The 17,103-nt window shown below is 42.4% G+C and overlaps 1 protein-coding gene across 1 annotated transcript in view; it reads left to right on the top strand.

The window, feature by feature from the left end:
- Nucleotides 1–17,103, top strand: part of POLRMT (RNA polymerase mitochondrial) — a 189,004-nt gene that overhangs the window by 40,158 nt on the left and 131,743 nt on the right. The window contains 4 exon segments of the mRNA XM_068234056.1: nt 518–701; nt 4,177–4,326; nt 5,541–5,708; nt 10,340–10,510. Of these exon segments, the coding sequence (XP_068090157.1) occupies nt 518–701; nt 4,177–4,326; nt 5,541–5,708; nt 10,340–10,510 (673 nt within the window).

Genomic DNA, 17,103 nt, shown 5'->3' on the forward strand with positions numbered 1-17,103 from the left:
CGGAAAAAAAATGATGATATAATGAATTGGTTGTGTAATACGGATAATTACTAGAATTTTAGTAGCAAAGAAAATATTCTAATATTTTTATTTTCAGTTATATAGTGTTTTTTTTTTTTTAGAACATTGCATATTTCTCTAATATTTGCAGTTTAGACGCTGCTCAGCAGTCTAAATGGGTTAAAAAGTTCACTAGCCTTTTCTGCAAAATCTTCCCTGCAGAGGGAAAAAAAATATACATTGTCTTTTAAAGCTTATTATCTTAAGTGTCTGGCAGAGTTCTCTGCGACTTTCAAAGTCGTGGAGCTGAATGGCTAATTTGCATAGAGAACTGGAGTTTCTAAGCTCTTCCTTTACTGGAAACAATCTTAGACTTGTCTCTGCTGCTAATGTTTTTTTTCTAAGCTGTACTACACATACAAATCATTCTATCATCATCATTTTTTTTTTTTTTTCGCTTCAGTGTCTCTAAGAGGTTTCCTCTGAAAGTGCTGTAATTAATATGATTATTTTCCAGTTGTTTGAGGCAGATGGAGAAGGATGGAATGTCTGTTGACCAGCTTTTTCAGGAATTGACATATTGTGAAGATGAATGGGAAATGGTTCTCAAGGCCATTCGCCCAGTCCTGCCGGATTTCCAGCCTCTTCCTAGAGTTAAAGCTGTGTGCAGCTCTCCCTTGGTTAAGGAATTCTATGAGAAAGTATGTAGAAGTGAAATTATTTGATCTCTCAACCATTAATTACAGAAAATGCCTTTCAAAATAATCTTAAGGCCAGCCTATCCTTCTGGATGAACCTTGTTTATAGTTTCCCAGTCCTCTTTAAATGATAGAAACATTTCAACCAGCCACTCCTGGAACATTGCAGGTTCATAAGGCACCCAGAAGGAGGAATTGCCATGTAGTAAGGGCAGAAAATCTGCTCAAACCTGTCCCCCATCTGTCAGGAGTGTGAGATGGCCGCTTAAAGTGGAACTGTAAATTCCCTGAAAACACTGTTTCACTTACCTGGGGCTTCCCCCGCGCCGGTCTTGCACAATTTTCCGTTCTCCCGCAGCGGTGCAGCTTTGTTACCAACTGCTCCTGTGTGGCCCGGGCTACGCAAAGATTTCTCTGTGTTGCAGGACGCTATATCGGGCAGAAACACAAACACACCTACACGTAACCCGGGCCGCGCAGGCGCAGTTGCCGTAAGCCGACGGTAACGACGCTGCACCGCGGCGGGAGAACGGAAGAGGGCGCGGGACAGGACAGTTGCTGGGGGCTTGGGGAAGCCCCAGGTAAGTGAAACAGTTTGTGTTTCAGGGAATTTACAGTTCTGTTTTAACTTGAAATTGTAGCCACCAAAATGTAATTTGCTCTCCGACAACCACCGATCAGCAACCAATCTTTGTTGTACAAATCTGAAACAGAGAGAATGCATTGCAAGTGAGAAGCCAGGGGGCGGCGCAGCACATTTTTTTTTAAATTATCATTTTTTTTTTAAATTATCATTTTTTTTAAATCATGTAGCTAGCCTAGCGCTACCTACATGATAGCCGCTGTGCAGCGGCATCCCCCCACCCCCTCCGATCACCTCCGGCGATCAAAGCAAACAGGAAATCCAGTTCAGAACGGGATTTCCTGTTTGGCTTCCCAGTCGCCATGGCGACGATCGGGATGACGTCAACGACGTCGTGACGTCAGAGGGAGTCCCGATCCACCCCTCAGCGCTGCCTGGCACTGATTAGCCAGGCTGCGCACGGGGTATGGGGGGGGCGGCGGCACGGCGGGTAGCAGCGCATCAGCGCGGAGCGGCGGCGATCGGTATATACACGCAGCTAGCAAAGTGCTATCTGCGTGCAACAAAAAAAAAATTATGCAAATTGGCCCACCAGGGCCTGAGAAATCCTCTGTGGTGGCTTACCCCGAGCTCAGCTCGGGATTATCCCCCAGAGGGTTAAATAAAAAATGGGATATCAATGTAGTATATAATGTTTAAACATAGTGCATCATTTTGCATTATCTTTCCATTTATTTATCCCTCCACTTGCTTGCGTTTTTCCAACATTTGGTTATACAATATATACTGTATCTGCAATTCTCTCCAATCTAGGCTATTCAGTTATCCTTTTCAAGAGAATCTGTACTGTCCGATTTGTACACTAAAAAACATACCAATCAAGTCACTGTGATCTCCTGGATCCCTCTTTGCCGTTTCCGCTACTCCCCGCCGTGATCCTGGCTTTTAATCGCCAGTTTTAGTGCATAAATTCTCCCTATCACAGCAGAGGCAGTGCATTCCTCTCTGGGTCGACAAAGCTTGACAAAGAAAAGATAATTAGATATATTACAGAGGCAGTGCAACTAGAAAAGGCTGCAGTAATCCAGACCACATTAGAACAGGTATAGGAACTTTATAGGATAGAAGAAATAAGGCTGAACATTTTGTTACAGAGTCTTTTCAAGAAGTACAGTTCGAGCACCCTATAAAACAAGTAAATGCACATAGCGCCTGATCACGTAAGCAACCAATACACCACCGTGATCACCGCACTCCAGAATGTGCCCACACCCTGAAGAAGGGACAAGGACCAGCCTGGCCCCCGCCCCCCCACCCCCCCATGGGGTCACACTCCCCCAATGGATTCTTCACACACAAGGAAAACTTTATTAAACATCTAGCAAAAGAACAAAGACATGGCCAATAAAACTACTATATATATATATATATATTCATCTGTAAGTGTCAAAAAAAGAAAAAGAGAAGCCATTGGGTGCGTATCGAGTCCGCAAAGTCGGCCAGGAAATTTTTAACCCCAGTCACGCAAGCCAGGAGGGATAGCTTCACACAGTGATACCAGGAATACATGGTGTGCTGATGGAAGCAGGATGCCAGGGAAGGGGCACGCTACAAAGGTAGAAAGGAGGCATAGCTTTGAGAATCAATTAGACCTTGAGGAACAGTAGCCTTCAGATCATGAATCCAACGTGCCTCTCTCTGGGGGGCCAACCTATCAAAGTTACCTCCACGGATATTAGTGTGAACACTGTCAAGACCAATAATTACATTTTTGTAATTCCCTCCATGGGCAGTTTTAAAGTGGCGAGCCACCGGCGACAGAACCTCAGGATCTTTACTCTTGATCTTAGTGATATGCTCATTAATCCGTCTCCTGAGTTCCCTCTTGGTCTTCCCCACGTAGAAAGCCCCACATGGGCAGACCAAGAGGTTGTGTCACATTTAACAAAATCCAGGTTCTGCCATCCGGTAGCTCAACCACTCTACCCACCTGCATGTATCGACAGACCGTGCAACCCCCACAGCTGTAGCTACCCGTGACCTTACAGTGTTTGGGGGTGCCTCCTGTTCCTGGGAAGTGGCTGCTAACCAAAAGGTCTCTTAAAGCGGCATCGTCGCCGTAAAAATCAAATTTCAGCAGCAACTGGTCTGAGTGTATTAAGTGATAAAGATGCTAATCCTGCATTCAAAACTTTTAAAACGTTTTCTGCTGTTATGATTTGGCGTTATCATATACCTTAGGAGCACTGGCTCTTTAGTAGTCGTGCCAAAGAATTGCATGCTGGGGGTCCTTTTTTATCTATAATATATTCCTCCTCTTCCCTTTATTTCCCTGCCTGCTGCTTATCTGAAACCTGATCCCCTAATCACTTGTGTTTACAAGCAAGGCTGAGGTGACTCAGCGATTGGAGGAGACAAGAAAAAAAGTAAAGGGCAGAAATGACATCACGAGTTAGCCTTTACTGTGGGCAAAAGACATGGCCCCCACCAGGAACAGAATTTATTATCGTTATTTACTCTATAACATTCACTGAAATCAAAACGTGGACAGTACAATACATGTGTTATGTAAGTAGATCAAGAATTTATCTACTTATATATGTGTTTTTTCCCCCTGGAATAGTATGGCTGATCCTACTGCTTTAACTACAGTGCACTTCTAAAGGAGATACTGGGGGACTTTTAAAGTACAGTTTCCTTTAACAATTTAACTTTTTGATAATAAAAATCAATATCTATTATGTTTGCAGTATTTTTATTTTCCATAAACTATGTTTGTAGCAGTATGTTTAACCAAAGTGGTGTTTCCTTTTTAAAATAAGGGATTTGTGAAAAATGATTAAATGAACATAAATGTGGAAGTAGTGACTGACTTTACACTTTATTCTGTATTAGAACCCTCCACCATCTTATCCCAAAATGGATTTAACAGTGGCTGACTTACAGAAACGGTTTAAAGAGCAACTTGAGATGGAGAGTTCTGACACAGTGACCATACAGTCTGTGGAGGCTATGAAACCAGTTACTGGTGTCCAGTTAAATGCGGTAAGAGAAAAAATATTAATGAAAATACATAATGAACTACTCCAAGGGTCTGCTGCTAATGTCTTGGTGCCAGTTTCCAGATACCACAGCATCATTTCTGAGGTGCCTTTAAATATAGAAGGGAACCTGCATAAAATCGGGCAGGAATTTTTAGGGCATACAAAAAGTTTATTAATGTCTTGGCAGATTAGAGTCTTTGTAATCTATCACAAATGAAAATGTGAGAGCGTTTGAGTTCCACTGGCTAGTTTGACAAATATGCTTTGTGAACAAAGAAAAGCCTCATTTTGCTACAGTGATGTAAAATAAAGGCTAACATTACATTGCATGTTTTACTATTTTTTTATATCGTTTATATAGCTTGGTTTTGGTATTTCATTGGCACGTTTTTCACATTGCATACATTTGCATACTATTAGCATCTCTTTGACCATCCCTAATGACTATATAGATAGGGCCTAGTCCTCAATCCCCAGCTCTGAAGACTTTTTTTTTCTTGTAATATTAAAAGTCTATTTGCTGCAGCAGTAAAGTGACAATTTAGGAAGGGTGCACACGAGGTAAATTGTTCTATGTAAATAAATAAAAAAAAAAAAACTTTTTCCAAGTACAAATAAAACAAGCTGAAATATACTATAAAGTAGGCATGAGGTAAATAAAAAAAAAAAAACATCAAAAATCAAATTTACTTACAGTGCTGCCCATAATTATTCATACCCCTGGCAAATTTTGGCTTAGTTACTTTTATTTAACCAGCAAGTAATTTTTTGACAGGAAATGACATAGGATTCTCTTCCAAAAGATAAGACGATATACTGTACAAGAGGCATTATTGTGAAAATTCTCCGCTCACACTGTACCTAGGGCTTCCTCCAGTCCCTATAAGCCTTTGTGTCCTTCGCCAGAGCTTCTTTCGCAGCCAGTCTCCCAGTGTCACCTCCTTAGTGGCTGCCGACCTAACCAGATTGGCGGCTTTTACTCATGTGCGACACTCAGTTACGCTCCCATTCTGCAGGGCCGAGCGTTCACGCATGTGAGGGAACCCTGGCAGACTAGCTGAGAGACGAGCTTCAGCGAGGTACACACAGGCTTCCAGGGGCTGGAGGAAGCCCCAGGTAAGTAAATCTGATTTTATATGTGCCTCATGTATCCTTTTAAGTATAGCTTCCGGTGACTTACTGTTTCATCTAACGCCTTTGTGCTCTGTATTGCAGAGAGCTGTGTTGGCTCGCCTCCGTTCTTATTGGGGAAAAGCTCTTCTCCGTGCTCTGCGGGATTCAAAGGACCATTTGGCAAAAGTCAGCGAAAAGTCCCGCAGCATCAGTATATACCCCTTTCTGTGCCTTCTGGAGGATAAGCAGTATGTGGAGATTATGCTACAAGTAAGTAGATTTATTGCTAACAATAAAAGTTAGGGGTAGCGCGGTCCAAGAAAAGTCAGATGTTACTGTAGACTACAAGATTGGAGTATTCTTATCCATGTTCTCTGCGACATTCCTTTTCTAGATGGGTAGAATTTAGGAGGTGTTTTAACAAAAAAAATTTTGCTATTTTCATATGTCTCTTTATTTAGTGGTAGCTGTACTTTGCCTGGAGAATTATCTTCCAGTACTTGTGCTGTAATTCTGAACGTATGAGGGGGTGCTGCTGACAGTGTACTAATCCAAGGGAGATAGGAAATTGTGTATATGGCCAGTGACCAGGGCTGTGGAGTCGGAGCAAATTTGGGTACCTGGAGTCTAAGTCAATGGTCTCAATAAACTGAGGAGTCGGATGACTTTTGTATAAACTCCACGGTCCTGATAAGAATTAGACTAAGGAGTCGGAGCAGTTTTGAGTCCGTATTTTTAGAAGCTGAGGAGTTAGTCTGATGATTTTTTGTATCGACTCCACAGCCCTGCCACGGACATCATTGATCTGTAGTTGTGCCATATCTGATATTACATGGACCATATTTATCTTTGTATGCCATTTAAAACCATAGTTCACCTTCCACAATTTTTCATTATTAGTAAGGGTGAATAGAGAACTATGCCATCGCTCAATAATTTTAATTAAACCTCACGTCAAAGAGACAGCCGTATGAGAAAAGTACAACAATATTATTTTCATGGCGACTCAACAGAAGTCACCAAATTAAAACTTACAGAAATAATCTAAAGATAACAAGTATTAATGGATTCAACGATTTGTGCTCATTCACCGTTATGCAGCTGTTCCATTACTCCCTGCAAATAAGACCTATCTTGAAAATCAGCCTTAGCATGATTTTTTTTCAGGCTTTTTGAGGATGCTCTAAATATAAGCCCTACTTCAAAGCCAAGCCCTAGTTACATGTTAAAAAAAAGTTTGCAGAGTTATGTTGACTATCTTATATACTCACATATAAGCCTAATTTTTCAACACAAAAAATGTGCTGAAAAGTTACCCCCTCGGTTTATGTGCTAGTCAATAGAGCAGAACGGATGGTGAAAGCCGCTTTTGTTACTGGCAGAGGAGCATAAGTATCTTGCACTAGTGATCCTGCTCTTGCCAGTTGGTTCCCTGCTGTTTCCGTGCCCCCATCTCCTGCAACATGATGTGCAGAGTGCGCTGCTCAAGACTTCCTGTGTCCTCCGGCTAGTGGAGCAGAGCGTGCACGTAACATATCAGCGGTGCAATGATCAGGAATTTTTTCCTGTGTGGCAATCGCGGTGTCTCATATCTGTGATGCCATCTAGTGGCGTCTTGAGACACAGCTGTGTCATCCTTGGGGCACATCTGGCTATGGGGAGGGGCTATACTGGGAAGAGGGGCTTAAACACAAGTCAATCACTTTTTCTTGCTTTCTGAGGGAAAAGTGGGTACCTTGGCTTATACACGGGTCGGCTTATATGTGAGTATGAACGCTATATTTGAAAAAAGGGTGATTTTTTTTTGTTTGTTTGCTTGCTTGTTTGTTCAAGAATAAATGTAGATTGACATTTATGGGGAAAAATAAGACATCCCCTGAAAATAATCCCTAACAGATCTATTGGAGCTAAAAATGAAATAAGGCATATTATGAGCACTCCCTTACAGAGGGTGCTCCCAATCTCAGCTTGTTATCTGCATACAGGAAGGCACTTGGGAGCCTGAAATCTTGCTGGATGATGGGTGATTATATACTTATTTTATTCACTACAATGTACATCAAGCTGTCCCTTTTAGGTACTGGGTTTTGAGGGGGTTATTTTTTTACTCTTGTCTTTCACAGCTACAATAAACCCACCATTACAATTCCAGACTGGTCATTTCTTGGTCAGAGAGAAAACTGGCAAAATCAGCAGGGGATCAAATACTGTTTTAAGGTGCCCATACATTACAGGAGTTGACGGCCAATCCACCATCCGATTTGATACTTATCAAATCGGATGAAAATTGGTGCCATCAAGAGCATGCCTGATCAACAATGTAAACCAATTTTGGTCCAAAATCGGTCGCATATATCGATCGAGCATGCTGCAAGATGTCGGACCACTGTGGTCAATTGGGTGCGCGGCGGTAAGGCAGAGCCATAGTGGAGCGAATGACCTAATAGAGACTTCCGATTTAGCCTTAATTACGGAGACATGACTGTATTGGACTTGGACAACTACTCAGTGTTACATTGTGAGAGGCAAAACCACAAGGGAGGAAATTGAACATTAAATTGGACCTAAACCTCAGAATGTCCTCTTTGCTCTAAAAGATACACAACAGCATAAATACCTTTAAACAAAAAACATTTCTTTGTTACAGCTGATACAAATCCTAAAATATGCACAGTTTCTACTTCCTGCTTTCATGGAAGCAAACATATTGTTAACAGCCTGTGCTTTCCAACAACCTCATCTGCCAACTGCCGTGGCAGTCATGTGACATGGGAGATAACAAATTACACCTTGTGATTAGACACAAATGAGGGGGAATTAAACAGGCTAAACTCTAAATACATACAGGTGCGTTTCTCTGTTTTCCTTCTGTCCTGTGCAAGAGTTCAGGTCTACTTTAAACCCCTTGCTGTAGCCCCCACCCACTCTTTTGAATGTTTGGCAGTCCAACTCTGAGAAAAACATAAACATATTGCTTGTTTACTGCCCCCCTGGTGATGGCTCAGCCTTTTTCAAGGAAATGGCAGAACTTGTATTTTGCATAACACTGAACCACCCTAGATGTTTAATTCTGGGAGACTTTACCGCAAGGGTGGGTACACATTCCTCCCAGTTATGGATGAGAGCTAGAGGAGAATTTATCGTACTGCGCCTGCCCAGGATGTTCCTGGCCACAGGAGCGTGTACGAGGACGCACGCGGCCAGGGCCGGGCAGGCGCAGTGGACGGCAACTTACAAGTCGACATGAACGAAAGTGAACCGTGGCGGGAGAACAGAGAATCGTTTGGAAACGGAGTGGGCACAGGATGGCTTCAGGAGGCTGGCAGAAGCCCCAGGTAAGTGAAAAGCTTATTAACCCTCCTGGCGGTCTAATAAATTCCGCCAGGAGGCAGCGCAGCAGTTTTTGTTTTTTTTAAATCATGTAGCGAGCCCAGGGCTCGCTACATGATAGCCGCTGCTCAGCGGCATCCCCCCGCCCGCTTCGATCACCTTCGGCGATCTTCGATCAGGAAATCCCGTTCAAAGAACCATGGCGACGGGGCGGGATGACGTCGTGACGTCATTGGGAGTCCCGATCCACCCCTCAGCGCTGCCTGGCACTGATTGGCCAGGCAGCGCACGGGGTCTGGGGGGGGGGGGGGGGGGGGGCGCGACGGATAGCGGCGACCGAGCGCGAGGCGGCGGCGATCGGTGTGCTGACGCAGCTAGCAAAGTGCTAGATGCGTGAGAGCAAAAAAAAAAATCCAAAGGATCTAATAACTTTGTCACCCCCAGAGTCCACCTCAAAACCTTTGGAGACAGAGGGCCATATGCAATTAACCTTATCTTCTCAGTTTTCTTCTAGGTGATATTTTCAATTTTGTCAATAAAATGCCTTTAAACCACCAGCAAGCAAGAAAATAAATTAAAATCATTTTAATAGTACATTTTCACTTAGATTTTGGTTCTTTTTCCATTGCAAAGTGCTGATAATGTAAACTAAATAGAAGATGAAAAATTATCACCTAGGAGAAAACTCAGGAGTAAAAAGTGACTTGCATATGGGCCAGAGCCTTCTGTCATGCTTCCCCTACGCTTTGGAACTCCCTGCCATACTCAATCAGGACATCTCCATCCCTGGAAGCATTTAAGTCTAAATTGAAGTGCTACCTGTTTAGTCTGGCATTAATGAACAGTCCAGCCTGCAACCCTGTATTAATTTGAGACATATCAATGAGCTTAAGGGCTGGTTCAGACGGACGTTTGCAGAGCGTTTACTGCCAGCGTTCAGGGCTTGGCGTTAAACGCTCCCATTCAAGTGAATGGGAGCGTTTGTACCAAGCTTTTATGCGCGTTTGCACAAACGCGGCGTTCGGGTCCCGATTTTCACTGGCGTTCAAGGAGCCCCTGGAAGCTACATGTTGCTTCCAGGGGCGGTTAACCGCGAAGGGTAATGTCCCCCTAAGGGAAGAAAAAACGCGACCGCATCTGAACGCAATGCGAACGCTGCTGAAAGCCTGAACGCATCACGAACGCAACGCCAACGAACGCGACGCCTCCAAACGTCCGTCTGAACCAGCCCTTACAAATGTTATTGTATTATTGTATCGTACTTCTTTGCCTCACTGTAGCTGACCTCTCTGCCTTGACAAATGAGCCTGGCATGACCGTCTAAAAATAACAGTTAGATCTTCGGCACCCTGTGATAAATCCAATATTGTTTTTATCCTATCTTAGTGCATTTCATTATTGTTTTTCTTTGTTTCTTTTCTTTTTTTTTTTTTTACATTCAATCAGATTTGACTTTCCAGAGTTGTGTGAAAGGCAATGTCACACCTGTACATTGTTGTGTTCAGTACTTTCTAAAACTGATCACATGCCCAAAGTAATCTTTTATTTATTAAATCTCCCTTTTTTTGCAGACATTGTTTAACATGCGACCTACAGGAGAATCATTCCTCATAATTTCACGGGATCTTGGCACAAAAATTTACAGGAAGTTCTCAGTTCAACAGCAACTGCAGGGCAGTGATCTGGATAAGATTCACTATTTGTACATGGAATACTGCAAGTTATTTTCAAAGGAAGGAGAGGTAACCCTTACTTGCACCAGCATCAAATTAGCAATAATCCATGAAAAAAAGAGAGAGGAAGTGTGTTTGGTAGACTTGTTGGCATTTACATAAAACACGCTAAACCTAAAGAAGCACTCGGCCTTCCTTATAAAATCTATATATCAATAATTATTTTTTTACATTGTTCTTAAAGAAAAGATGATCTCTGGGCAAAGTGTTTGAGTGCTACGCAATAAGTATTTAATGTATAATAATGCAGATCTAAACAGAGCCTAGACGTTTCATATTTCTGTCTAAAATGCCTGGGCTAATTCTGTTTCAACACACTCACATTCTGTCAGTTGGTATCAACATACTGAACACCACCAAGAACAAAAGGTAAGAGCCTGCAATAAAGTTTGCTTAACTCCCTTAAAGAGAAACCGTAACCAAGAATTGAATTTTATCCCAATCAGGAGACTGGGGCTATTAAGGATGCAAGGGGATGGGTAGGCAAAGAGCGTGGCATACCGAGGGCCTGAAAAGGAGAGAGTGATGTTTTTGAGGGTGCTGAAGGTGGCTGGGGAAAGTGAGAGGTGATTACTTGGGGGGGTGCGGGGGAGTGATGGATGGGGAGAGAGAGGAACCTATTGCTGATCTGGGTAAGAGAGTAAGGATTCTGAGGGAGAGAGAAGGCTTGGGCAGTTTCTAGGTTCAATAGCTCTCATGGCAAAGTTGGAAATGTGTCCCCAACCTTCCCCTCCCCCACATAGGCAAACTGTCATGCGTTAGCCAGAGCAGCCTCTCAGTAGTTGGTAGCCCCCTGCACATGTAGCCAGATATGTCCACCCCAGTATAGATAGCTGGATGAGCCTCAAGTGCTAGGTAGACAACGGGGGCATACGCAGTATTGGGTGGCGAGAGGGTGCCCCCCAGTATAGCCATCCAAATTTCCCCCTTTTCCCCCAGTATAATAAGTGATAGAGTGCACCCGCAGTATTAGGTAGGTGAAGAGGGTGCCTCCAATATAAAAAGCCAGAGAGGCCCCCCATATAGTTAGCCAGAGAGCACCCGGCCAATGCAGCAGTGGAGGGGTAAATTAATTCACCTCTCCAGGATCGCAGCCAGCTGCACACAGGGATATACCTGTGGGGGCAGAGCTTTATGCTGGGTCGGAGGCGGAACTTGTCTGCTTTGTGGGGAGACCTTTGCGGCAGCTCTAATGCCCCTTTGGAGAGGAACATTGTGGTGCCCTGAGTGGTAAATCAGAAAGAAAGGCTGAGCCTGCCTAGATATGGAGAAGATGGCAAAGATGAGATCAAGTGAAGGAAACCCTAGTTCAGATTTGCTTTGAAGTACTACTTACACATTCAGACTGATTTCCCTTACTGGAGTTTCCTTGCTTTACAAAGCCAACCAGCAAATGATGCAGGCAGCAGATATACTTTTTTTTATACTTCATTAGTGCAGAATAAAAACAAAACGTCATTTATTATTGATTCCATGTAGAGGGTAAAGGTTTGGTAAATTCAGCTTTTTACCTATTAACTTAAACTGGACTTTTATATGTGTCAGGTTTGAGTCTCGCTAGCGCTGCCAGGACCTACCGCTACATCCTGTCAGTCAATGGTGGGTGCACGCTCCACTGGTTCACGCTGGGACTTAGATTTCAGAGATTGGTGAACTGGAACATGTTTCCTGAGCCAATCAAAGTCCCTTGTATATGAATGAACATGACTCCAATCAGGAGCCATGTTCATTAATAATAATGAAAGTAAAAAGAAAAGTAAAAAAGATCGAAGCCAAGCAAAACCAAAAAAAAATAGCTGCCTTAGGGACTTAGCTTTTTTTAATATGAAGGTTATGAAGATATATTGCCTATTTTAGAAAATAAGGCCTTTTAGGGTACCAAAAACATATAAAAAATACACCTTTATTTCTAAATATATTGTCGCCGTATATTGTACAGTACTAGGAACTTGCAGTATTTTTTTTTTTAAATGTAATTTTTATTAGTGATAAAGCATATCATATATACAATAGCATTTGTATAGAGTATTCAATACAGAAAGTTTCATGCCAAATCACTTTTTAACATTTAAACGACAATCGAAAAATGGCCTTACAGTGGAGGTTATGAGATGATGAGAGGAATGTAATGTGAGTCCACAATAGCAATAAAACTTTGTCCATTCCTGTGGAATAGTCCAGATGTAGTCATCCTCCGTTGACTGTATGCCTAAAATCCTGAAAGTGAGATTCTAATAATGTTAACCCCAACTCAGGCACTCACCCCCGAACTTATATACATAGACTTCTTTGCCCCAATTCCCCCTACATCAATGACTTTAGAGTTTCGTATCCCCTTACTCATATTTCTAGTTTACCTAGGTAGCCCCCAATCTTGCCCTTTAAATACCAAGTAGTGTCTTTAAAAAATGTCATTAACTCCACAATTTGAGTTCTGTCAAGGGTCTTTTCAATGAACTTTTGCCATGTCCTAAAAAAATTTGGTGATAGTTTTGGATTTTTGTCGTTCAAGGTTTAAACATTCCAGTTGTAGGAGGTGCTTTAATAATATGGTAAGGTCTGGGATTCCAGGACGAGAATTATCCAGCCATTTTTTTTAAAACCGCTTTTTTAGCCGCCATTAATGCAAGGTGTTCAAATTTAGAGAACTTGCAGTAATTTTAATGTTGTGATAGCTGGGACAATTGGCAAATAAAATGTGTGCGTTTTTATCTATAGTAGCATTGTTTATTTTAAAACTATAAGGGATGGACTTGGAGAAATGGTGTATTTTTTTTCATTTTTTCCTTGTTTTTACCTATACAATGCATATAAAATAAATTACTGAAAACAATTATCACCCACAAGAAGCCTAATTTGTGGTGAGAAAAAAAAGATATAAATCATTTAGGCGTGATAAGCAAGATGTTGGCTAACTTACAGGCAAATAAAAAGTAAGCTTTCAGCTAATAAGCCTTCTTTGGACTTAGTTCCAATATTAACAAGATGTCATAACACACAGCTTATATATAAATGTTATTAGTTGCCTTAATTATAACTTCACGAGGGTCTCTCAGGGATGCTAGCTAATTTATTACAAATCGATAAGACTACTTGTACGCTAAAACATCACATACATTTTTACACACAAGTGGTCTTATCTATTTGTCATAAATTAGCTAGGCATCCCTGTGAGACCCTCCTGAGTTTGTAATTAACCACTTCCCACCACAGTTTTTTTTTCCCTTTAAAAACAAGAGCAAATTTTACTTCACGCTCCTCTCATTCATTCGCCAATAACTTTATTGTTCTTTATCACAGCAAAATGATCTATATAATGTTTTGTTAGCCACATTTAGGCTTTCTTTGGGTGGTACTTTTTGCTAAGCAGTTTTATTTTATATGCATTTTAAAGGGAATAAGAAATGAGAAAAAAATCTCAGTTTTCAGCTATTTATTTTTAATTTTTTCAGATTCTTTATTTATAGAAAGCAATGCATCTGAAATCCATGTACATTCATTAGATATAGAAACCTATACATAAAATTGAGGGTTAGCTATATTGTATAACATAGCGCGCCCAGCCGGGCTGCAGCTCTCTTAAGCTGCTCCAGACCTTGTCTCAGATTTCTACACCTTTAAACCTATTTGTGCTGAAACTGGACTCAAAATACAGAGGAATTCCACCCACCACGACCAAGGCTACAACTACAACCAACCAGAACAATCGGATTACTTTGGATGGCAGAGATTTAAACTGGATTGAAATCCTCCATGAAGCTCACCTCTGCTGAACACACCAAGCCTTCTAACAGCTGACCTGAAACAAGACCTTCAACCTCTCTGGAAACTTGATTGCCTGTGATTGCCCTCACTCCACCCTGTGAGTAATCCTTTATACATTATCCAAGGCATATGCACCAAGTGACTATTTTCCACATTTATGTTATCATTTATCTTCTAAAACAAGGAACTTTACTTAAAATAAATCTATGATCCAACTCTGTGTAGGAATGAAAGGATTTTGCATAGACCCCCTTTGATCCCAGCAGGACTCCAGAAGTACAAGCTATCTGAACAAGTCTATTGTCTCTAATGTCAACATACAAATACTCATCAAAGGACCTTTTCTCTGCATGCCCTCCCAAGAATCAATTACAAATTAACACCTCTCTGGCTCTACTCTTAAAATCCTTTGGGATACTCAGGAAATGCAGAAGGGGGCGGAGAGGTAGTGGATCCAAGTATAAAAAACATATTTGCCCTCAGAAAAGCTTAATCACAGCTACACTCTGCAATGCCAGATCGATAAATAATAAGACTGCAACTATACATGACCTAATAGAGCTCTCTGATTTGACCTTTTTGACAGAGACCTGGCTTGGGAAGCATGCAGGCCCAACTCTTGAAGCAACCGTGCCGGCCAATTATTCAATCTTGCACTGTGAGAGACAAGTCGGCAAGGGTGGGGGGGTTGCCATATGCTTCAGATCCTCCTTGAACATAAGGCCCCTGCCCATAGGCCCCACTGAAACCTTTGAATGTATTGCAGCTCAACTGTCAGCAGAAGTAAACATCAACATATTGCTCATATACCGCCCCCCAAAAAATGGTCCAGCCTTTCTTAAGGAAATATCTGAACTCTTATCCTGCGTAACAGTGGAACACCCTAGATGGATCATCCTGGGAGACTTCAATGCATGGGTGGATGATCACGACTCCCAGCTAGGAAGTGAACTACTTCTCATAATGAATGAACTGGGTTTCTCTCAGGCTATCAACCTCCCCACCCATACGAAAGGGCACACCCTGGATCTTATATTTCATTCCGGACTTTTAATATCACACATGGATATAAACCCAGTGGTATGGTCAGACCACCACACCATCCACTTCTCTCTGACAGCACCAGCGATAAAACACAGAGGGAAAGAACTCATAAAATACCGTTCACTGAAAGATGTCTCACCCCAGCACGTTCAGAATATCCTCAACTTCGACGCATTAACCAATCATTGCGCAGACCCAGACTCCATGGTCCTGATTTACAACCATGCAGTGTCATCTGCCTATGACGCCCTCGCTCCAGTTCGCATCAAACGATCTACACCACTTCACCATGCACGGTGGTTTGACAGCTCACTAAAGGACCTAAAGAAAGAAGTGCGCAGACTAGAAAGGAAGTGGCGAAAATCTCAGAATTCAAAAGATAAACACACCCTTGTCTCTCACCGGGAAAGCTACCAAAATGCGATCACCAAGAAAAAATCCTCCTACCTATCACAGGAGATCGCAAAGGCCGCCAACAGACCAGCCCAACTATTCCGCACAGTTGATAGACTATGTAATCCATCCTGTCTAAAACCCACTATAACTCCCTCAAAGGAGCTATGTGAGAAATTTGCCTGCTACTTTGCTGACAAAGTATCTTCTATTCGGTCTCTCATTCAGTCCACAGCACCCAAGACTCATGCAACTAATGGAAATAGCTGCAAAAACAACCTAACACCCTGGACTGATTTCAAAAGTATTAGTGAGGAAGAGATCTCAGACACCCTCTGTCGTCTCCACCAGACAACCTGCGACCTGGACCCTGGACCAACTAAACATATGCTGAAATGCCCTGACCTGCTTGGTCCAGCATTTCACAAAATAGTAAATTGCTCTCTGCAAGCAGGGAGGTTTCCTACCTCTCTAAAAGAAGGAATCATCAAGCCCCTTCTCAAAAAACCTTCCATGGATCCAGATGCTATGAGCAGCTACAGACCTGTCTCCAACCTCCCCTTCTTAGGTAAAGTTATTGAAAAGGCTGTCTATCTGCAACTTGAAACCAGGCTGTCAGTAAACAACATCCTGGACCCTCTACAATCTGGCTTTAAGAAACACCACAGCTGTGAAACAGCCCTCATCCAAGTCTGCAACGATCTGCTCATGGCAAGGGACAGAGGGGAATGCTCCATCCTAATCCTGTTGGATCTCTCAGCTGCTTTTGATACAGTTGACCATGAAATCCTGCTTAACAGACTGCAGGAGTACTGTGGCATCAGTGGATCAGTCCTCCAGTGGTTCAGATCATTCCTGACTGACAGAACACAGAGAGTATCCCTAGGACCTATAATGTCCAAACCTGCACCTCTACAATTCGGAGTGCCACAAGGATCAATCCTATCCCCTCTGCTGTTTGCAATCTACATGTTGCCACTCGGTACACTTATCCAACGACATGGCCTGACGTACCACTGCTACGCCGATGACACACAGCTATACCTGTCCTTCAAACCTGGTGGAACAGACCCTACCCCAAAAATAAACTCTTGCTTAGCTGAGCTTCAGGCATGGATGAATGATAACTGGTTGAAACTGAATGCTGACAAAACTGAGGTCCTGTTTGTCCAAAGCCAGTGCTCGCCATCAAAACAGCTCTATCCTAAAGCAACACCAATCAGGATTGGGAATTCAGACATAAACAGCTCCAACCTTGTGCGCAGCCTTGGCGTACTAATCGATGGGGAATTGAGTTTCAGAAACCAAATTTCATCTGTAGTTAAATCTTCCTTCTTTCATCTGAAGAACATTGCAAAGATTAAACATCTGATTCCCCCAGAGGATCTTCAAACCCTAGT

This window comes from Hyperolius riggenbachi, chromosome 1 (genome assembly GCF_040937935.1).
Source record: "Hyperolius riggenbachi isolate aHypRig1 chromosome 1, aHypRig1.pri, whole genome shotgun sequence".
Classification (NCBI taxonomy): Eukaryota; Metazoa; Chordata; class Amphibia; order Anura; family Hyperoliidae; genus Hyperolius; species Hyperolius riggenbachi.